Source organism: Pelophylax lessonae (genome assembly GCF_965119305.1).
Source record: "Pelophylax lessonae genome assembly, chromosome: 4".
NCBI lineage: Eukaryota > Metazoa > Chordata > Amphibia > Anura > Ranidae > Pelophylax > Pelophylax lessonae.
In genome coordinates this window covers 585,177,320-585,201,760 of record NC_138771.1, presented here as the reverse complement: position 1 = coordinate 585,201,760, position 24,441 = coordinate 585,177,320, and the positions used below count along the sequence as shown (strand labels likewise).

At 44.3% G+C, this 24,441-nt stretch overlaps 1 protein-coding gene across 1 annotated transcript in view; it reads right to left on the bottom strand.

Moving 5' to 3' along the window:
* Positions 1-24,441, bottom strand: part of GMIP (GEM interacting protein) — a gene marked incomplete at its 3' end in the record, with an annotated part of 200,121 nt that overhangs the window by 25,169 nt on the left and 150,511 nt on the right. The window contains exons 13-18 of the mRNA XM_082253719.1: positions 22,096-22,202; positions 21,884-21,985; positions 19,315-19,410; positions 19,086-19,237; positions 15,188-15,376; positions 2,106-2,243 (exon numbers count right to left, since the gene is read on the bottom strand). Of these exons, the coding sequence (XP_082109845.1) occupies positions 2,106-2,243; positions 15,188-15,376; positions 19,086-19,237; positions 19,315-19,410; positions 21,884-21,985; positions 22,096-22,202 (784 nt within the window). The remainder of the gene's footprint in view (positions 1-2,105; positions 2,244-15,187; positions 15,377-19,085; positions 19,238-19,314; positions 19,411-21,883; positions 21,986-22,095; positions 22,203-24,441) is intronic.

Sequence of the window (24,441 nt, the reverse complement as noted above, 5' to 3'; positions counted from 1 at the left end):
GGGGTTAGCATACAGCTATAGGTGCAAAACCATTCTAAGATATTAAACACACTAAAACACCATCAACTAGTGATTGTGCTAAGCATAGAGTCACTGCATGGACATGTCTATAGGTCTAGAGTCACTGCATGGTCTATTCTATAGGCCTAGATTCACTGCATGGACAAGTCTATAGGCCTAGAGTCACTGCATGGACAAGTCTATAGGCCCAGAGTCACTGCATGGACAAGTCTATAGGCCCAGAGTCACTGCATGGACAAGTCTATAGGCCCAGAGTCACTGCATGGACAAGTCTATAGGCCCAGAGTCACTGCATGGACAAGTCTATAGGTCTAGAGTCACTGCATGGACAAGTCTATAGGCCCAGAGTCACTGCATGGACAAGTCTATAGGCGTAGAGTCACTGCATGGACAAGTCTATGAGCCTAGAGTAATTGCATGGACAAGTCTATGAGCCTAGAGTCATTGCATGGAAAAGTCTATAGGCCTAGAGTCACTGCATAGACAAGTCTTTGGGCCTAGAGTCACTGCATTGACAAGTCTATGAGCCTAGAGTCATTGCATGGAAAAGTCTATAGGCCTAGAGTCACTGCATAGACAAGTCTTTAGGCCTAGAGTCACTGCATTGACAAGTCTATAGGCCTAGAGTCACTGCATGGACAAGTCTATAGGCGTAGAGTCACTGCATGGACAAGTTTATAGGCCTAGAGTCACTGCATGGACAAGTCTATGAGCCTAGAGTCATTGCATGGACAAGTCTATAGGCCTAGAGTCACTGCATGGACAAGTCTATAGGTCTAGAGTCACTGCATGGACATGTCTATAGGCAAAGGGAAAGATAAAACTTAGTATAAATCGGGGAAACTGGAATCCAAAAGCCTTGCTGCTTTCAAAACACATCAGTGGGTACTGGAAGCTCAAAATAGAACAAAAAAGAGAGAGCGCCCAGGCTCAATGCGCAGTTACCTTTATTACCAAAACATTTAAAAACAATGTAAAAAGGTGCATTCACAAACAGAGGCTTGTATCAGGCATGACATCCCAAATGGGTACTTTGTAGTCGCTGTATTAATCTCATCTCCCAGCAGAATGTCTAAACCAGGGGTCTTCATACTATGGTCCTCCAGTTGTTCAGGAACTACAATTCCCATCATGCCTAGTCATGTCTGTGAATGTCAGAGTTTTACAATGCCTCATGGGATGTGTAGTTCCGCAACAGCTGGAGGGCTATTGTTTGAGGATCCTTGGTCTAAACTGACGGCTCGCATGATTTTCCTCCTCGGGGCACTGCAGGTGTAAAAATGCAGGACAGAACAACCAGGGAGATCTCCACACCCTGCCATTGGCTGAGCTGGCTTCCAGCCCGATGGATAGGGCAAACTCCAAAGATGGAAATGGCTGTGGGAGACGCTATCAGAGTCCAATAATGATAGTGATCCACGGTTGGTCAGTGTGCCGCTCAGGCTCATTTGTCAATGTGGAGGTGATATGGATGGTTCTGCATCCGCTGCAAGAGTGCCAGGGAAGGAATGAAGCTCGCCCCGGCTCCTGTAGTGACTACAGGAAAGGAAGAAAGGATCCCTTGTGCCGCACATCCACAGGGTTGTATGATGGTGATAAGAGAGACAACCTCAGCCTGGGTTCCCACTAGGTCACGCCCCAATGCGTTTCACTCCGCCCCTGGAGCTTAGTCATGGGGATCCGAAAGCAAAGGCAGAGCGAAGCGTGTTAGGGTTGTGGCCTGACGGGAGCCCTGGTTGGGGGTTGTTTCTCTTATCAATATCATACAACCAAGTGGATGTGTGACACAAGGGATTCTTTCATCTTTTCCTCCTATAATAATAGTGTAAGCCGCAGTATGTGAGGCGGAAGAGGGATGACACCTTCTTGTCGACAGCCGGCCAAAGTAAAATTTCCAAAAATATACAAACTTACTAAATAACCAAATTCATTCCAAGCCCTTCCCAATTTATCTTGTGTGTTTAAAATGCATTTGTAATACAAACTGTGCTAAACAGTATACTGTATCTAGTGCCCCAGCTCTATACTTTCACATTCTAAGGTTATTCCTAGAATCCTCTCTGTTTGGCTTTGGCTTACGGTACCTCTTTGAGAAAGTGTTTGAGTGCGCTGGTGATGTCATGGGGTGAATGCCCTGATAAGTCCACTAAGTCACGTCCATTCTCAAAGGCCTGCAGAAGCTTCTCCACCCGGGCTTTAGCTCCACTGATTCGGTACAGACCCTGGAATAAAAGGCAATAGAGTAAAGAAATAGCTTTGGGAAAAAAAGTTAGAAAATCTACTTACCCTAACCCACCTTCCACCTTTAAGTATATATATATATATATATATAGTATCTCACAAAAGTGTGACAGCACTGAAGAAATTACACTTTGCTACAATGTAAAGTAGTGAGTGTACAGCTTGTATAACAGTGTAAATGTGCTGTCCCCTCAAAATAACTCAACACACAGGCATTAATGTCTAAACCGCTGGCAACAAAAGTGAGTACACCCCTAATTTAAAATGTCCAAATTGGGCCCAAAGTGTCAATATTTTGTGTGGCCACCATTATTTTCCAGCACTGCCTTAACCCTCTTGAACATGGAGTTCACCAGAGCTTCACAGGTTGCCACTGGAGTCCTCTTCCACTCCTCCATGATGACATCATGGAGCTGGTGGATGTTAGAGACCTTGCGCTCCTCCACCTTTCGTTTGAGCATGCCCCACAGATGCTCAATACAGCTTGTATAACAGTGTAAATTTGCTGTTCCCTCAAAATAACTCAACACAGCCATTAATGTCTAAACCGCAGGCAACAAAAGTGAGTACACCCCTAAGTTAAAATGTTGAAATTGGGCCCAATTAGCCATTTTCCCTCCCTGGTGTCATGAGACTCATTAGTGTTACAAGGTTTTAGGTGTGAATGATGAGCAAGTGTGTTAAATTTGGTGTTATCGCTCTCACTCCCTCATACTGATCACTGAAAGCTCAACATGGCACCTCATGGCAAAGAACTCCCTGAGGATCTGAAAAAAAGAATTGTTGCTCTACATAAAGATGTCCTAGAAACATAGAAACATAGAATGTGTCGGCAGATAAGAACCATTTGGCCCATCTAGTCTGCCCAATATATCTGAATCCTATGAATAGTCCCTGGCCCTATCTTATATAAAGGATAGCCTTATGCCTATCCCATGCATGCTTAAACTCCTTCACTGTATTTGCAGCTACCACTTCTGCAGGAAGGTTATTCCATGCATCCACTACTCTCTCAGTAAAGTAATACTTCCTCATATTACTTTTAAACCTTTGCCCCTCTAATTTAAAACGGTGTCCTCTTGTGGTAGTTTTTCTTCTTTTAAATATGCTCTCCTCCTTTACCGAGTTGATTCCCTTTATGTATTTAAAAGTTTCTATCATATCCCCTCTGTCTCTTCTTTCTTCCAAGCTATACATGTTAAGGTCCTTTAACCTTTCCTGGTAAGTTTTTTCCTGCAATCCATGTACTAGTTTAGTAGCTCTTCTCTGAACTCTCTCTAGAGTATCTCTATCCTTCTGGAGATATGGCCTCCAGTACTGCGCACAATACTCCAAGTGAGGTCTCACCAGTGTTCTGTACAGCGGCATAAGCACTTCTCTCTTTCTACTGCTTATACCTCTCCCTATACTCCCTATCCTAGGCTATAAGAAGATTGGCAAGACCCTGAAACTGAGCTGTAGCATGGTGGCCAAGACCATACAGCGGTTTGACAGGACAGGTTACACTCAGAACAGGCCTCGCCATGGTCGACAAAAGAACTTGAGTGCACATGCTCAGCGAAATATCCAGAAGTTGTCTTTGGGTAATAGATGTATGAGTGCTGCCAGCATTGCTGCAGAGGTTGAAGGGGTGGGGGGTCAGCCTGTCAGTGCTCAGACCATATGCCGCACACTGCATCAAATTGGTCTGCAATGCTGTCGTCCCAGAAGGAAACCTCTTCTTAAGATGATGCAAAAGAAAACAGTTTGCTGAAGACAAGCAGACTAAGGACATGGATTACTGGATCCATGTCCTGTGGTCTGATGAGACCAAGATAAACGTATTTGGTTCAGATGGTGTCAAGCGTGTGTGGTGGCAACCAGGTGAGGAGTACAAAGACAAGTGTGTCTTGTCTACAGTCAAGCATGGTGGTGGGAGTGTCATGGTCTGGGGCTGCATGAGTGCTGCTGGCACTAGGGAGCTACAGTTCATTGAGGGAACCATGAATGGCAACATGTACTGTGACATACTGATGCAGAACATGATCCCCTCCCTTCGGAGACTGGGCCGCAGGGTAGTATTCCAACATGATAACGACCCCAAACACACCTCCAAGACGACCACTGCCTTGCTAAATAAACTGAGAGTAAAGGTGATGGACTGGCCAAGCATGTCTCCAGACCTAAACCATATTAAGTATCTCTGGGGCATCCTCAAATGAAAGGTGGAGGAGTGCAAGGTCTCTAACATCCACCAGCTCTGTGATGTCATCATGGAGGAGTGGAAGAGGACTCCAGTGGCAACCTGTGAAGCTCTGGTGAACTCCATGTTCAAGAGGGTTAAGGCAGTGCTGGAAAATAATGGTGGCCACACAAAATATTGACACTTTGGGCCCAATTTGGACATTTTAACTTAGGGGTGTGCTCACTTTTGTTGCCATCAGTTTAGACATTAATGGCTGTGTGTTGAGTTATTTTGAGGGGACAGCAAATTTACACTGTTATACAAGCTGTACACTCACTACTTTACATTGTAGCAAAGTGTAATTTCTTCAGTGTTGTCACATGAAAAGATATAATAAAATATTTACAAACATATGGAGGGGTGTACTCACTTTTGTGATATACTGTATATGTATGTATATGTATATGAGGTGTGTCCAGAAAGTAATGAGAATATTTTTGTGTTACAATTAAACATAGTCTCCTTCAAAGCACAGTATGGACCTTGTGAATGTACACAACGCTCCCAGAGATTTTCTCTATTCTTTAAAGCATCCCTGAAAGTCTTCAAGTGTGATGGTGTTCAGAGCCTGCTTAGTGGCTTTTTGGTCGCTATCCACACTACCAAAATGGTGTCCTTTCTCATGTTCAAATCCCGAGTCACAATTTAATGAACAATTGACTTGGTAATTCCAGTTTCCTCTGCAATCATTCTAATAGTGAGCCATTGGTCACGGTTGAGAACAGACCTCACTGCGTCCACATTCTGTTCCGTTTTTTACCGACGGCTCACTTTCAGAATGATTGCAGAGGAAATGGAAACGATCAAGTCAATTGTTCATGAAATCATGTTATGTTCAAGAAACCAGTGGTGAGATGATTTGATCTTTGTGACATGGTGCATTATCCTGCTGGGAATCAGAAGATGGGGACACTGTAGTCATAAAGGGATGGACATGGTCAGCAACAATACTCAGGTAGGCCGTGGTGTTTAAACGATGCTCAGTTGGTACTAAGGGCCCAAAGTGTGCCAAGAAAATATCCCCCACACCATTACACCACCAGCAGCCTGAACCTCTGATACAAGGCAGGATGGATCCATGCTTTCATGTTTTTACACCAAATTCTGACCCGCAGCTGGAATCTAGACCTATCGGACCAGGCATCGTTTTTCTCATTTTCTATTGTCCAATTTAGGTGAGCCTCAGTTTCCTGTTCTTAGCTGACAGCAGTGGCACCCGGTGTGGTCTTCTGCTGCTGTAGTCCATCTGCTTCAAGGCTCGATATGTTGCGCATTCAGAGATGGTATTCTGGTATTCTGCATACCTTGGTTGTAACGAGTGGTCATTTGAGTTTGTGTTGCCTTTCTATCATCTTGATTGTCTGCCCATTCTCCTCTGACCTCTGACATCAACAAGGAATTTTCCTCCACATAACAGCCGCTCACTGGATATTTTCTCTTTTTTGGACAATTCTCTGTAAACCCTAGAGATGGTTGTATGTGAAAATACCAGTAGATCAGCAGTTTTTGAAATACTCAGACCAGCTTGTGAAGTGGCTCTGCAGCTTACGCATGCGTTTGCAAATGTTTGCTAACTAAGCCCCTGTTTTTACCGCATACTGTTAGACAGGTTAATTCCATTGGTAAGCAAACTGGTCGGTGAGTTGAGCTCGGAATTTTTCTGGTTTTGTCCCACCAGCAACCATGCCACGTTTAAAGTCACTAAAATCCCCTTTCTTCCCCGTTATGATGCTCGGTTTGAACTTCAGCAAGTTGTCTTCACCACGTCTAGATGCCTAAATGCATTAAGTTGCTGCCATGTGATTGGCTGATTAGCAATTTGTGTTACCGAGCAATTAAACAGATGTACCTAATAAAGTGGACGGTGAGTGTGAGTATATATATGTAAATATATATATATATTTTTTTTTTCTTCCCCTTTAGGCCCCTTTTACACTAGCGCGACCTAAAAGTCGTGCGATTTTGCCACAATTTTGACTGCACTTGAAGCAATGCCTGTGTAATCTTGAGGTCTATGGACCTCAAAACGTATCAAAGTCAGACCAAAGTAGTGCAGGGATTACTTTGAAGTTACTGCGACTTGAATTTGCACAGATATGAAGGTACTCACTGGAAATCATGGGGTACGACTTGTCATGCGACTTTGCAGTGCCAAGTCGCAGGACAAGTCGCACAAGTGTGAAAGGGGCCTAAAGCGAAACTAAACTCTCCTATCATTTTCAGCCAAGGAAGCTGTTTGATCTTCAACTGCCATGATACTGCACATGTTATAAGTAGTGTAGAGCGAACACGGACTGTATTATTCGTGTTCGTACCGAATAATTGGATTTTTGTTACCCGAACACGGACCCGAAAACTTTACTGTATGTTCGGGTTTAAAATCCGTGTTCGGTCATTTTATTTCCTGTTTTGTATGTAATGGCGCGCTTTTAATGGCGGGCTTTCAACAGCCAATCAACAAGCGTTTAACTGGTGTGCCTTAAGCCATCCCAGCCATGCCTACTAATGTATTAGTAGCTGTGATTGGCCATCTGAAGCATGTGACCATGTCTTTATAAGTTCGAGAGCCCCAGCGCGCTGCGTCATTCTGCTGTAGTTTAGGGATAGAGCACACATCATACGTGCTGGCTGCTGATTAGGGACAGACAGTGAAAAATTGTATTGTGTCCGAAAAGAATGCAGGGACAGGTCGGAGTGTAGGCAGGGAAAGTTATTTGAGCATATTAGGGACAGGCTGGAGCGATTAGGCAAGGACAGTCTACATCGATTTTGCTGTGTGGGGGGTGGTGCAGTGAACAATCTTTTTGCCCTCACTTAAGCCCACTGAGGAGGAGGAGGAGGAGGGAGAAAAAAATCTATTTTTATCAGTCAGTTGTGTGCAGCGTTCATCAGCTATAATTTACTACAAGTTAAAGGGGAATTTCCCCCCCCCCCCTTCATAGCCTGCTTGTTGCTGACTCTCTCTGAGCTGACCGTGACATAAGACACTGCTGTGTTGTTCACATGTGCTATTGAGTGATTTTCAATTTTATACACTTTTTTCTATTCCACTATTTAATATACACCCTTTTGGGTTAAAAAAAATTAAATTGTGGCATAGTCTGTACTAATCTTTTTAAAAATTACAAACTTAAAGGGGAATTTTCTTTTTTTTTCCCTTCATAGCCTGCTGCAGAACTGACCGTGACATAAAACATAAGACACTGCTGTGTTCACATGTGCTTTTGAAAAATCACCAATTTTATATCATATTTTCTATTCCGCTATTCAATCTACACCCTTTGGGGTAAAAAGAATTAAATTGCGGCATAGTCTGTATCGGTACGTGTGAGATACACCTTTCCAATTTTTGGGGCACATCTTCCACCGCCGAGGATTGCAGGGTGCTTCAGTTTGCCTCCTGCCTGTTCCGAACTCCTCCTACTCCTCATCCTGCCTTTAGGGTACAAAAAATAGTAATCGGGGCCTAGTCTGGGTCTGTACGTGTGAGATAGATACACCTTTTGATATCAAATTTTCTATTCCGCTATTCAATCTACACCCTTTGGGGTAAAAACAATTAAATTGCGGCATAGTCTGTATCGGTACGTGTGAGATACACCTTCCAAATTTTTGGGGCGCATCTTTCACTGCCTAGGATTGCAGGGTGCTACAGTTTGCCTCCTGCCTGTTCTGAACTCCTCCTACTCCTCATCCTGCCTTAAGGGGACAAAAAATAGTAATCGGGGCCTAGTCTGGGTCTGTACGTGTGAGATAGATACACCTTTTGATATCATATTTTCTATTCCGCTATTCAATCTACACCCTTTGGGGTAAAAAGAATTAAATTGCGGCATAGTCTGTATCGGTACGGGTGAGATACACCTTTCCAATTTTTGGGGCACATCTTCCACCGCCGAGGATTGCAGGGTGCTTCAGTTTGCCTCCTGCCTGTTCCGAAATCGGAGTAATCGGGGCCTAGTCTGTGTTTGTACGTGTGAGATACACCGTTTTATAAAATTTTTCCTATTCCGCTATTCAATATACACCCTTTTGAAACATAGAAACATAGAATATGTCGGCAGATAAGAACCATTTGGCCCATCTAGTCTGCCCAATATATCTGAATCCTATGAATAGTCCCTGGCCCTATCTTATATGAAGGATAGCCTTATGCCTATCCCATGCATGCTTAAACTCCTTCACTGTATTTGCAGCTACCACTTCTGCAGGAAGGTTATTCCATGCATCCACTACTCTCTCAGTAAAGTAATACTTCCTCATATTACTTTTAAACCTTTGCCCCTCTAATTTAAAACTGTGTCCTCTTGTGGTAGTTTTTCTTCTTTTAAATATGCTCTCCTCCTTTACAGAGTTGATTCCCTTTATGTATTTAAAAGTTTCTATCATTTCCCCTCTGTCTCTTCTTTCTTCCAAGCTATACATGTTAAGGTCCTTTAACCTTTCCTGGTAAGTTTTTTCCTGCAATCCATGTACTAGTTTAGAAGCTCTTCTCTGAACTCTCTCTAGAGTATCTATATCCTTCTGGAGATATGGCCTCCAGTACTGCGCACAATACTCCAAGTGAGGTCTCACCAGTGTTCTGTACAGCGGCATAAGCACTTCTCTCTTTCTATTGCTTATACCTCTCCCTATACATCCAAGCATTCTGCTGGCATTTCGTGCTGCTCTATTACATTGTCTTCCCACCTTTATGTCTTCTGAAATAATTACTCCTAAATCCCTTTCCTCAGATACTGAGGTCAGGACTGTGTCAAATATTCTATATTCTGCCCTTGGGTTTTTACGCCCCAGGTGCATTATCTTGCACTTATCCACATTAAATTTCAGTTGCCAGAGTTCTGACCATTCTTCTAGTTTTCCTAAATCCTTTTCCATTTGGCGTTTCCCTCCAGGAACATCAACCCTGTTACATATCTTTGTGTCATCAGCAAAAAGACAAACCTTACCATCGAGGCCTTTTGCAATATCACTTATGAAGATATTAAACAAAATTGGTCCCAGTACAGATCCCTGAGGTACCCCACTGGTAACATGACCTTGTTCTGAATGTTCTCCATTGACTACAACCCTCTGTTGTCTGTCACTCAGCCACTGCCTAATCCACTCAACAATATGGGAGTCCATGCTCAATGACTGCAGTTTATTGATAAGTCTTCTATGTGGGACAGTGTCAAAAGCCTTACTAAAATATAGATATGCAATGTCTACTGCACCTCCACCGTCTATTATTTTAGTCACCCAGTCAAAAAAATCTATAAGATTTGTTTGACATGATCTCCCTGAAGTAAACCCATGTTGTTTTTCATCTTGCAATCCATGGGATTTAAGATGTTACACAATCCTATCCTTTAATAGGGTTTCCATTAATTTGCCTACTATTGATGTCAGACTCACTGGTCTATAGTTGCTCGATTCCTCCCTACTACCTTTCTTGTGAATGGGCACGACATTTGCCAATTTCCAATCTTCTGGGACGACTCCTGTTACTAATGATTGGTTAAATAGATCTGTTAATGGTTTTGCCAGCTCACCACTAAGCTCTTTTAATAATCTTGGGTGTATCTCATCAGGACCCTGTGACTTATTTGTCTTCACTTTAGACAGCAATCTTAGAACGTTATCCTCTGTAAAGACACATGCATCAAACGATTCATTAGTCATCCTTTCCAGTGGAGGTCCTTCTCCTTCTTTTTCTTCTGTAAAAACTGAACAGAAGTATTCATTAAGGCAGTCGGCTAGCCCTTTATTCTCTTCTACATACCTTCCGTCCTTTGTTTTTAATTTAGTTATTCCTTGTTTTAATTTCCTTTTTTCATTTATATATCTGAAGAATGTCTTATCCCCCTTTTTCATAGACTGAGCTAGTTTTTCTTCTGCCTGCGCTTTAGAAGTTCTTATAACTTGCTTGGCCTCTTTCTGCCTAATCTTGTAGATTTCCTTATCTTCATTGCTCTGGGTTTTTTTATAATTACAAAATGCTAGCTTTTTATTTTTAATGATTTGGGCCACTTTTTGGAGTGTAAAAAATTAAATTACGGCATAGTCTGTATCGGTATGTGTGAGATACACCTTTTAAATTTGTTTGGCGCATCTCCTTCCACCGCCGAGGATTGCAGGTCGCTTCAGTTTGCCTCCTGTTCCGAACTCCTCCTACTCCTCTTCCTCTTCCTCATCCTCCCTTTAGGGTACAAAAAATTGTAATCGGGGCCTAGTCTGTGTTTGTATGTGTGAGATACACCGTTTTATATCCTTTTTTCTATTCCGCTATTCAATATACACCCTTTTGGGGTGAAAAAAAATTTAATTTGCGGCATACTTTGCATATTTGACTGTGAGATACACCCGTTGTATTTGTATACTGTTTTTCTATTCCGCTATTTAATAAACACCCTTTTGGGGTAAAAAAAATTAAATTGCGGCATAGTTTGCATATTTGACTGTGAGATACACCAGTGCGATACTGTTGTTGTTTTGTTCTGCTATTCAATAAACACCTTTCTAGGACAAGATCATAAATTACAGAAATATGAGGAGACCGTCAAATAGGGGCCGTGGCCTGGGTCGTGGTGCTGCTGGTAGAGCTCCTGTTGCAAGGAAAGGACGTGGTCGATCTGTGCCAGCTACACGCACAAGTGAAACACCTTCCTCAAACGTGAGTAGGCGACAGAACCTGCAGCAGTATTTGGTAGGGCATCATGCGCCTCTAGAAGTGATGAGGCCAGAACAAGTAGAGGCGATAGTAGATTGGTTTGCTGCTGACAGTGCCTCCAGTTCCTTCACATTGTCTCCCACCCAGTCTACTGCAGAAAGGTCAGAGTTGGCACCTGCAGCCGATGTCCAACCGTCTTTCAACTCACCCCCTTGCAAATCAGGCAAGCAGTCTGAGCCCCAAGTCATGCAGCAGTCTCTTCTTCTTTTTGATGACTCTGTCAGCAGGGTTTCCCAGGGCCATCAACCTAGCCCTGCCCCCGAAGTGGAAGAGATTGAGTGCAGCGATGCCCAACCACTTATTTCTCAAGATGAGTACATGGAAGGACCATCGCAGCACGTCTCCGATGATGACGAAACGCAGGTACCAACTGCTGCGGCACTCAGAATTGTGGAGACCGACAAGGAGGGCAGGGGTGAAGACTGGGTGGAAGAGGATGTGGAGGACGATGAGGTCCTCGACCCCACATGGAATGAAGGTCATGCAGGTGACCTGAGTAGTTTGGAGGAAGAGGCGGTGGTCGCACAGAGCCACCAGCACAGCAGAAGAGGGAGCAGGGTGCAGAAGCGGAGCGGCCATGCCCTAGACACTACGCCTGCTACTGCCCAACGCAGCAAGGGACCGAGCGCACCAAAGCCAGCTCAAAGGAGTTCTCTAGGGTGGAAGTTCTTCAGAAAATGTGCGGATGACAGGACACGAGTGGTTTGCACCCTGTGCAATCAAAGGCATAAACCTTCTCAACCTGAGCACAACCTGCATGATCAGGCATCTAAGTGCAAAGCACGAGCTGCAGTGGAGTAGACACCTTCAAAACCAAGAAAGGTCTCTGGCTCCTCCTGCTTCCTCTTCTGCTGCAGTCTCTGCCTCTTCATCCACCTCTGTAGTGATACCGGCACCTTCCACCCCGCAAACAGACGATCTGTCAGCAACACCACCACCTGGGTCACCAACCATCTCCACAATGTCCCGTGGAAGCGTTCAGCTTTCTATCTCCCAAACACTTCAGAGGAAGAGGAAGTACCCCCCTACCCACCCGCGATCCTTGGCCCTGAATGCCAGCAGTTCAAAATTCTTGGCCTTTGAAATGCTGTCATTCCGTCTGGTGGAGACGCACAGTTTTAAAAGCCTTATGTCGGTGGCTGTCCCACAGTACGTCGTGCCCAGCCGCCACTACTTTTCCAGGCAAGCCATCCCTTCCCTGCACAACCAAGTGGGGGAAAAAATTAGGTGTGCACTGCGCAATGCCATCTGTGCCAAGGTCCACCTAACTACCAATACGTGGACCAGTAAGCACGGTCAGGGACGTTATATCTCCCTAACGGCACACTGGGTAAATGCAGTGGCGGATGGGCCTGAGGCGGATAGCAATTTGGCGCATGTCCTTCCACCACCGAGGATTGCAGGGCGCTTCAGTTTGCCTCCTGTTCCTAACTCCTCCTACTCCGCTTCCTCATCCTCTACCGCCTCCTCATCCGGTCAGCATAACACCTTCACCACCAACTTCAGCACAGCCAGGGGTAAACGACAGCAGGCAGTTTTAAAACTTGCCTGTTTGGGGGAAAAAACACACCGCGCAGGAGTTGTGGAGGAGCATGGAACAGCAGACAAATGAGTGGTTGCTGCCAGCGAGCCTCAAGCCCGGCCTGGTGGTGTGCGATAACGTGCGAAATCTCATAGCATCTCTGGGCCTAGCCGGTTTGACGCACATCCCTTGCCTGTCGCATGTGCTGAATTTGGTGGTGCAGAGGTTCCTTAAAAATTACCCCGATATGTCAGAGCTGCTGCAGAAAGTGCGGGCCGTCTGTGCGCACTTTCGGCGTTCTCACCCTGCTGCTGCTCGCCTGTCAGCGCTGCAGCGTAACTTCGGCCTTCCCGCTCACCGCCTCATATGTGACGTGCCCACAAGGTGGAACTCCACCTTGCACGTGCGAGCAGCAGCAGGCCATAGTGGAGTTTCAGCTGCAGCACGCACGCTTGAGTCGCTCTGCGGAACAGCACCACTTCACCACCAATAACTGGGCCTCCAATGCGAGACCTGTGTGCCTTGTTGCGCTGTTTTGAGTACTTCACCAACATGGCCAGTGCCGATGACGCCGTTGTCAGCTTAACTATCCCACTTCTATGCCTCCTTCAAAAAACGATTCGGGCGATGATGGAAGAGGATGTGGCACAGGATGAGGAGGAGGAGGAGGATGAAGAGGTAACATTTCCAAAGCTTTCAGGGCAGTCATTCGCAAGTGGCTCCGAGGGTGGGTTCCTGCACACACAAACGCCAGGGACACAATTGTCCAGCAGGGGCACAGTTCTGGAGGATGAGGAGGAGGAGATGGAGGAGGAGATGGAACCATGTTCACAGCAGGGTGGCACCTAGGCCAGCTCATGGCCATCACTGGTGCGTGGCTGGGAGGATACAGAGGACACAGACGATACACCTCCCACAGAGGACAGCCTTTCGTTGCCTCTGGGCAGCCTGGCACACATGAGCGATTACATGCTGCAGTGTCTCCACAACGACCACCGAGTTGCCCACATTCTAACTTGTGCTGATTACTGGGTGGCCACGCTGCTGGATCCCCGTTACAAGGACAACGTAACGTCCTTAATTCACTCACTGGAGCGTGATTGCAAGATGCGCGAGTACAAGCGCACGCTGGTAGACGTGATGCTGCTGGCATTCCCACCTGACAGCGGGGCCACAGTGGAAGCACAAGGCCAAGGCAGAGGAGGAGGAGGAAGAGGTCGCCAACGCAACCAGGGCACCGCCAGCACCTCAGAAGGCAGGGTTAGCATGGCCGAAATTTGGAAAAGCTTTGTCAGCACGCCACAACAAACAGCAGCACCAGCAGCTCATATGGAACGTCTTAGCAGGAGGCAGCATTTCACCAACATGGTGGAGCAGTATGTGTGCACACGCCTACATGTAGTGAATGACGGGTCTGCCCCCTTCAACTTCTGGGTCTCCAAATTGGCACATGGCCTGAGCTTGCCCTTTACGCCTTGGAGGTGCTGGCGTGCCCTGCAGCCAGTGTATTATCTGAACGTGTATTTAGCACGGCTGGGGGTGTTATCACAGACAAGCGCAGCCGCCTGTCCAGAGACAATGTGGACAAGCTCACGTTCATTAAAATGAACCAGGCATGGATCCCACAGGACTTTTCCGTACCTTGTGCAGAATAGAGATGGATACCGACCTTACCCAGCCATTGTTATATTTTTGATCTTTCTCACTCTTTTGGGGTGTACCCTCATTTAAAATGACTGAAAAAAAGCAGTGTTGGCTACCTCGTCCTCCTCCACCGCCACTTCCACTTACGCCGCCACATACACCGCCACCTCAGCCTCCCTCCCACTCCATATGGGCCTCGTCCTTCACAGATGAAGAAAATTGTTTTATTTTTCTGTTTTTTTTTGTTGTTTTAAGTTATTTCCCTATCCACATTTGTTTGCAGAGCACTTGCTCTTAACTACGTTTTGCTGCAATTTGCAGCACTCTAGCCCTTTCCATTGGTGTTTTAGAGCCATTTTAGTGTCTGAAAGTTCGGGTCCCCATTGACTTCAATGGGGTTCGTGTCCAGGTAAAGTTTGGAAAAAGTCCGGGACACGGACCCAGACTTTTTTTTCAAGTTCGGCCGAACCCGCCGAACACGGACATCCAGGTGTCCGCTCAACTCTAGTTATAAGCTTAGACACCAGCCATTAGATGGCTTGATAGTTTTGTTGAGAGCGCAGGCAGATGTGACAGTTACATTCCAGGAATGTAACTGTTTTTTGAAACTGTTAAATCAATGAGTTTAGTTCTGTTTTAAGTGTGTATTGAGCTTTTCCAATTTAAATGCCCCAATAGTATTGGAAATATCAGTACTATAGTTTTTCCTTATAGCTAATGATATCTAAGATTATACTAAAAACATATTTATTTTTTGTCCAGGAAATTAATTATTTTGCTATTAATTACTTTAGAAAAGTTCTAGGACAAAGTCTTTCCTTACCTGCTGTCCCAGTGCCCTCATCTCAATCTCAGCCGTACATTTGCTCAAGATAAAGGGCACCTCTTCGGGGAAGTATCTCGGGAAATTGCAGAAATCCACACCAAATAAGGGCACTTTGTTTGGCAGTTTCTTGTGACCACATTTGATGAGTAAACTTTCCAGGCATTTCTTGTGACAAGTCAAATAGCACTATAAAAAAGAAACCATTAACTCAGCTGAACGTGACTAAATTGTCAGTAAAGAGGGCTCATCGTCCCATCATATATTACTTTTTTGTTTAACCACTAGCTGTGTGAGGCTAGTTTGACATTTTTTTACATACATCCTAAAATCCACATTTTTGCTAGAAAATTATTTAAAACCTCCAAACATTGTATATTTTCTGAAAGCAGGGGGTCCTAGAGAATAAAATGGTCCCTGTAGCAGTTTTTTTATGTCATGCGATATTTGAGCAGCCATTTTTAAATTAAAATTTTCAGGGAAAAATACACAAATTAATTTTAGTGCACACAAACACATTATAATACTAAATTTTTTGGTAAAATATAAAAGATGATGCTGTGTTGAGTAAAAAGTTACCAAACATGTCAAGATTAAAAACTACGCATGCCAGAGAAATGGGGACAAATTAAGATACTGAATCGCTTACCCCCAAAGGGGCTGCTGTATATACACAGGCTTCACCTTACTATTACATAGACTGCTAGTCACACAAGCACAGATCCACGTACAGTAAACCCCCCTCCATTGCGGGGGTTACGTTCCGGACCCAGCCGCGAAAAGTGAAAATCCGCGAAATAGAAAAACCCTATTAAAATGCTTTGTAGGCATGTTTTTTTTAACTGTCACTGTACGTGTAAAAGCATTTTAAGGTCTTTAAACACACTTTTAAAACAATAGAAACTCATTTAAACACATAAAAGATACTGAGAGACATAGCAAGAGCTATAGAAAACACAAAAATATTTCATTTTTAATGATTTATATAGTAAAATAACATTACAGAAAAAAACGCAATATACCGGGACCGCAAAAACTGAACCCCGAGGGAGCGGGGGTTTACTGTACACAAGCAATTCAGGCTCAGTCTAGGCCTAGAGCAGGGGTCTTCAAACTATGGCCCTCCAGTTTTTTAGGAACTACAATTCCCATCATGCCTAGTCATGTCTGTGAATTTCAGATTTTTACATTGCCTCATGGGATGTGTAGTTCTGCAAACAGCTGGAGGGCCGTAGTTTGAGGATCCCTGGCCTAGGGGATGTCTTTTTAGTATTTATTGCTGAAGAACTTTAAAATGAGAGGGGGTTAGAGTCACAGGACACCCCAAAATGGTCAATAGCAATATTGGAAGGACAAACTTTTCACCAATCTTCTCTATAGCTACCTTTCTTGGATGTAATAGGGAATGGCCAGTACATCTGGGGCTCTATAAGAGCAGTCACAGTCTATATTGCAACTTCGTACTCTTCTGGTACTTGCACAACTAACAGTCCACAGCAAGGTCTTTACTCACAGTGTCCCAGGTCTGTTTGCCACCCAGCATCCACAGGTAGATTCTCACTGAGTGAGATAAAAAGATACTTCTAAAGTCCCAGGACTTTAAGGAAGTGCACTCCAGCAAATACAATCCATTATAATTCTTCCTCAGGCCCATAGCCTAGTTCCTGCTCAGGCCCAGACTGATAAATCCAGTCTCAGAAGCTCTCTCTCCTGGGGGGGCAGCAGCCCCCCTAAGGGACTGGAACTCTCCTTGGAGAGGAAAGAGCACTCTCCCAGAGCTTCCCATACATGTATCACCCCCAGCCACCTTCTGGACGCTTCCTTCCATGGAATAGCTGGGGAATGATAAATATTCATATTGGTCATCTGTATCTCCCTGCCTTATAATATAGAAGTTTCTTCCAGAAACAGATGGGAAAAATCAAACACCCAGTTTGACACTGCTCCAATTACTACAGTTAAGCTAAAAACAAAGTTTAACCTAGCAGCCTAACTAGAGCAGGATGCTACAGTACCTAAAACTGGGGAAGCTTTAAAAGCCTTTACAGGTTATCAGTTTAGAGTTAATTGTTAATTATATCTCTAGAATTATTGTTCTCACTGTGATACCTCAGAAGTGTGGCAAGATTACAGTTTACATATGCGTGCTGGACCTATGTGCGCGCTTTCATTTGCATGTGAGCACGGGTGGACGGGGATGCTTTAAATTATTTTTTTAATTATTTTAATTGAGTTTCTATTTTTTTTTTTTTAAACTTTATTGGTATCACAAGGGGTAAACAAGCCCACCTTGTGATAGCTTTGGACAGGTGACGGGTACTCTCTCTTATTAGACCCCTGATGTCTCCCCTGCTCTTCAGAGCAGCTAATCAAACACAGATTGTGTTTGATCAGCTGCTTCCCTGGCTGTAACAGCCGGGGAATGACAGCTATTAGACCTAAGGAATTTTTAACTTCAAATTTCCTTCCTCACAGTGGAGATAGGGGAAAGGATGTTCCTCCATCTCTACTGTGGGAAGCCATCCCAACAACTTACTATGGTCCTGGACTTCCTGGAGGAATGGGAGAGCCTGGGAACCACCACAGAGGAGGGGTGGGGGGTGAGGGGCTTTTAACCACTTACCGCAAAGTGACGTAGCCCTACGTCGGCAAACTTTGCGGGGGTATACCAGGATGATACCTCTAACTAGAGACACCATCCCAGTACCGTGGTTTAGAGTGAACGGTCGGCTTTCTGTCGGTAACTACCGATGCGGCATGGGAGCCGCTCGATCGTTACCCGGGTGAGTGGGAGGGGACGCCCCCCCCCTCCCGCCGCCTTCCGTGACTTTGCTCAGGGCTCCCGTCCCACCGGGAGCCCCGAGCACCCAGCTGGCACGTCTGCCGGCTGGATGGAGTCCCAATCAAAGCCGGAAATGGCTTTGATCGGGTCTCCGATGACGTAACCCGGAGGTGGCGTCCATGACGTCACTTCCGGGTTACTGTGCTGCAAAAGGCAGCAAATTTAAAAAACAGCTGTATGCAAAAACGCAGTTTTCGGCGTTTTGCATACATGGAAGTTTAGTGGAGGGGTCTAGGGTCTTTTAGACCCTCGATCCCTCCATAAAGAGTACCTGTCACTGCATATTGGTGTCACAAGGGATGTTTACATTGCTTGTGACAGCAATAAAAGTGATCAGATTTTTTTTTTTTTTTAAAACCTGTAATAAAGTTAAAAATAAATAAATAAATAAATAGGAAAAAAAAAAAATTTAGCCGCCCCCGTCACCGTTAACTCGCGCACAAAAAAAAAAAAACGTATACGGAAGTCGAGCCGCGAATGAAATCGCTGTTCAAACCACACACGTGAGATCTCTATTGACCGTAGTTTGTCGCCATCCCACGGGGGGGGGGGGGGGCACAATTTTAAACCGTAACATGTTGGGTATCTATTTACTCGGCGTGACATCATCTTTCACAATATACCAAAAAAATGGGCTAACTTTACTGTTTAGTATTTTTTAAATGCAGTGAAATGTGATTTTTTCAAAATTTTTCCAAAAAAATTGCGTTTTAAAGACCGCTGCGCAAATACCGCGTGACAAAAAATATTGCAATGACCGACATTTTATTCTCCAGAGTCTTTGCTAAAAAAATATATATAATGTTTGGGGGTTCTAAGTAGTTTTCTAGGAAAAAATACTGGTTTTAACATGTAAACAAAAAGTGTCCGAAATAGGGCTGGGGCTTAAGTGGTTAAATAGAATGTCATCAATGCACTTTGCAATCAAAATTTGCTTGTAAAATAAAGATTTGTAAAAATAAATTTAAACCGATATAAAACTATTTTTAACACTTGTAAATGTTCACCAAATCAGGCTAAAACTGATCACAAACAATTGGAGTTCCCATTTCTCACCTCGTCACATTCCACACCAGAAACCATGAAGCCTTCACACTCCCTACACTTGGTTGGCACTCTGGTACGTCTAAGTCGGTGGCTTTGGGCAGCTGGTGACATGACGAAGCTTGGCAGTGTGAAGCCGTTCTCAGAGGAGGCATCAACAGAGTCTGTACGATCGCAAAGAGAATTTGGTTAGAAAAGAAAACATTATTAGCTGTGTATGATTGCTCATTGCAATACTTACCAACATCCTCTGCATGAAAGGAATCTCTTTCATCTGGGTCATCAGAGGACATGGTCCCTGTGGAAGAGGCTTTAGCAACTTTTTTGCCAAAGTGGCCTGTATGAATTAGAATAACACGGGATGGCATCATTTGTGGCATTTAGCACAGCACAATATAAACTACACTTTCCTGCAATGATAAGGATTGTTGCATGTTAACAGGTCACACAGGCCCGAGATAAGGACAATCAAGTTTCAGAGGGGCAGAAGGTATGGGCACATAACACTTCTAGAGTGTACCTGAGGAAATTTCCCAAGAGAGGTACCAAGGAATGTCCCCTGGGAGCACATCTGGGATTTCCCTTAGGCCCAGAAAGGTACTACCACCTAAGAGCAGGTGAGCTGAACTAACTTAAAGACAGAAGCAATACGAAACCTTCTCTACTGATCTACTGTTGGTACTACTGAGAGTCAAGCAAGTTCCACAAGAACTGATTATTGGGGAAACAACTGCATTTCCTTTGCAGTGGTGTAGGTTGGCATAATTTGGCCCTGATGCAAGATACCAGCCAGGGCCAAGACAGGAAGGGAGAGGAAAGCCCCCCAAAGTGAAGGAATTCCTGTTTGTCACTTGGGTCACCAGAACTCCTAATTGGAAGATTTCCCCTAAATACCTGACCTAAAATGCAGGATTTTTTTTTTTTTTACTTCCACCTTTTGTGATAACGGTAAACAGGACTAATAGAGTGGATGAATCAATTACCCTAACCAAACACAGAGTAATACAATTTGACACATGTTCTAATCCCTCACCACCCTATTAAAAACTGAGAAAGAAAAAAACCTTTTGCCTTTGGCTATACTTTACATCAGGTTTCAGCCCTTTTTTCTCTCCCCCTACTGGCACCTGCTATGTATTTACATTCGATAACAAGGTTGGCAGACTACCAACTCATTGATGGAAAGAGAGCTGAGCTATTGAGAGAAAGTGAAGCTGAGAAGCTTCAGCTACAAGCTTTGAGGATAAATTACTTCATAGTGGTTGCAGCTACAGGGGTCAGTGAAGGCTTGAACCTTTGAGAAAGCCTATTGAGCTCTACGTGTGAGGTTAGTGGTGACAAAATCACGCTGGGACTAGCTGGAGCTGTGTATGCAGAGGACTGTATTGTAAAATGCTGGGTTCTTTTTTTCTGAAATGTGAGTGCATTTTTATATGGGAGTAAATACTGTTTATTAGCGATTTGCACTATGGTTCTTTGCTCTTGCCTCCTATATGACTGACACCACGCTGAGAGCTGCTGAGAGCCACAGATTTGGAGTGTGCAGCCAGCGGGAGTGGTGCCACTCATAATACTGCAAAACCCATAGCGACCTCCTTTAATTAATGAGGTCCATTCAAGAAGGTGAGAAGGCACCCATGGGGGGGGGGGGGGTGAAGGACAATGTAGTGATCAGAGGCAATTACTGAAGAGTTTCTGGTGTATAGGACTGCACTTTATTTCATGGACATTGAATAATTCATTGATGGCTTATATATATATATATATATATATATATATATATATATATATATATATATATATATATATTTTTTTTTTTTTTTTTTAAAGAAAAGATGGACTCACGTAAATGTATTATATATAGATGATTTTTACGCAGTTTTCAGATATTTATTTATGCACTATAATTTGAATGCACTTTATTGAAGGAAAGCGCTGCACTTTTTTGTGACTATATTTATTGCCATTTGTACAGCTGATGGGATGCATAGTGGTACTAGCTGCTTTCTATCATATATAGAGTAATAGGTGGTTTATACACCGGGATAGCGCGGAAAGTTCTTTTACATTTATATATTATTTTAATTTTTGTTGTGTTTATGGCTACTAAAAAATCACATCACCAGAGCGCATACTCTAATGGTTTGGGCTCACAGGAAGTGGATTGAATGACATTGGGTTGGGGACGACTTTAACAAACCAGAACAATATAATTTCCACTGCAGCTAATGTGTCCATGTTATTCTATTCTATACTAAACATCACCAACCCCCATAGACCCTCTTTTGCACCAACTCTTCCCTCAACTTTCATAGCTCCTCACTACCTTATACAGTTTGCCTCTCCTTCTCCTGCACAATTGCTCAGTGGTATGGAGATGTAGAAAGCTTTTGGAAGTGACTAGGAAGACAACACCAGGGACCCAGTTTCAAACACTGCTACCCAACTGACCCCCTATTGCATTTTTAAGGACCCAGTTGGTACCAATGATGAAGGTATTGTCTAGAGCTTAAGCCCAGTGCTCCTGCATTTTAAGGTATCCTTTTAGTTCCTATCCTCCTTCCCCACAAGTAATTCTCTTTTACAGTAAATTCTAAAGCATTTATTATAACTGTAGCTGAGTTCCTAGCTCATTCCTCAGCACAAAATCTTATCCTGATGTTGAACACAGCCCTGGTAGTTCCAAAAGTAAGTGGACTTTGTGTAAGTAGTGCATTCAGATTGCAGTATATTCTCACCCCCTTTGATAATAAGCGTTGTATTTAGATGATTGTTTACTGTTGTTTAGTATGCCTTTTAAATATCATCACCTGGACTTTCTGTAGGAGATTCCAGCGACCTGGGCTCACTGCTGCCACTGATACTCTCAGAGTCATTGAGAAAAATCTTGTTTCCCCACGAGCCTCGTTCACCTAAAAGAAAAGAGACATTGACGTGTATCCTTTAACATTGTGCATTGGGCTTTTTTAAGGGGTAGTTATCCTTTACGGAAATATTATGGCTAATAAAATAAAAATTTCACCTGCAGACAACCTTGTAATATCATCGGTCTTGACATTCAGGTCAGACAAAGAAGAAGACACTCTGACCAGCTGCACGGCATTCTTCCTTTTGCCACCAGGGGACGACCTGCACAATAAAGGCTGGACAGGTTAGATTTTGGGATGAACAAAGTTCCATTTACAGAAGCTGCAGCAAACCCAGCAGGAAGTCCGCAAACCCCAAACGTATTGCCAAACTCTACTGAAGTCTAGAGGAGCAGAATCTTTCTATTTTCGTTTGACTTTTATGTCTAATTTGCAAACTGTTAGAAAAAAATGGATGGGTAGCTGGGCACTGCCATGGGGGACATGCCAATGCAAAAAAAAAAAAAAAAATACAGCTAAGCAAGAAGGGTCTTGTAATGTGGTGTGAGGAGCAACATGGAAAATGTACAAATCCTTCATATAACTTGCTTGTGGGATGCCTTCAAGCTGCCTGTGAAGTCAGGTAGCAGTATAATATAGTCCTTTTGGGCCTCATTCACATGGGAGAACCAGACAGACTGCATTCTTATCTGTGCATCTGTCCCATACTGATGTACAGTTTAAGATGTGCTTGGAGATCCCTGCAGACCTGTGCAGCTGCCCCCCGTCATTCAATTTAACCAGGCTGTCTGCACGCGGCTGCACAGAACACCTGTGCATCCTGTCCAGGTAAAGACATCCTTTGCAAGGGTGTTCGGATCAGTAAACCCATGTGAATGAGGTCTTTAGCCCCGGTTCACACTGATGCGTGTGCGGGGTTCGCATGTAATGTCGGAGCACACTGCTCCTTCATTACATGCGATCGGCTGTGCGGTGCGAGTTTAGCCATACACTTTGTATGGCTAAATTCGCACCGCAGCCGCAGCAAACACGCACAGGACCCTTTTTTCCAGCCGCATCAGGATCGGATCGCACAGCGGTTCACACTTGTGCGATCCGATCCTGTGCGAACTGCACGATCGCACTGCGATATGCGATCAAACTGGGGGTGTCGTTAAGATTACATTGACACCCCCAGCGTATTGCATATGGCAGTGTGAACTGCCGGGGGTGCGTGTGCGATGCGGGAACAGGCTGCGGATTCGCAGCCTTCCCGCATCGCATTAGTGTGAACCGGACCAAAAAGTGACATATATTGTTTACAAACAGCATGGCCGCTGCTAAATGACAGATCCCCAGCTGGCTTCTCTTTGTCAACAAACTTTCTAAAGATCTGTAATTTAACAGCAGTAACACTTCCTGAATTTTGAAAGATCTTAGGCTAGCCATACAGTTGTAGCGCCCTCCTAGGTAGGTGCTAGAGAAGGAGAGTATAGTTTTGGATTCTTTCTGCTTACCAGAAGGATTGGAAGTAAATCTATATTGTTCTCTGCCTACCACAGAGCAGGATCTGTTAGTGAGGTCTGCTCATTGTGTTCAGGTGCAGCTCAGTTTGTCTGAAGTGTTTCACACTGGTCCAATAGGGAGGCATATTGGACAGTGGGAGGAAACCTGACAAATGAGTGCACAGGCATTTAGTACAGCCCTGGTGATTGGCAGAGGAAAGTGCCTCAACGCATGCTGGGATACTGTATAAATGCCAAGTGCACATGTGCTCACGGTTTTTTCAGCTATAGAGAGGAGATCCGGAGGGAGGGGGCAGCTGCCTCCCCCTCTGTAGAATTTGCCATGCGGCCTCAGGTGGTTGACCTGAGGGCCAAAAGAGCTAGAGAGGAACTGAACCCAGAGGTCCTGTAGAGCTGACTGGAAGGAGACACTGGAAGGATCTGATTCTACATACAGTGAGTACAGATCTGTGTCAAGGGGCCTAACCTGAGGGGGGCCATCCCTGCAGGTAGAAGAGTCAGTGGACAGGTGTCAGTTATGGGGATGCTAGAGAGTATCCTGAAGATAATGAAGGTTCATCAAGTCTGTTGCTGGAGAAAGAGCAAGGATTAACCCTTTCTGTACATGTGGCATTATGGTTAAAGAAGTGTGAGTGCTTCCACAAGTAACCTGGTGAGGCCAAGTGAGAGTTGTCCTTATCACCTCTAAATAGCTCCATTTGGAGTATCCCACTATTTCCTTCTCCCATCCAAGTTCAACAATAAATACAAAAAACCAACACCCCTGGACTGTTTATTGAGTAACAAGCCATTGGGAGTAAGAATGAATGTGTGAACTGTACCCTAAGTAACGGTCTGCAGGTAATCAGAGGAGGCCCAACAAGTCATCACACAGCAAACCCTACGGGGACAGTGCTACACAGTCATATATTTCTCTATCCATGCTAGACAGTATGGATGGAGGAATCTTCCCTGCTGACTATCATATTCAGACTGCCAGTACCAGTAGCTGCTAAA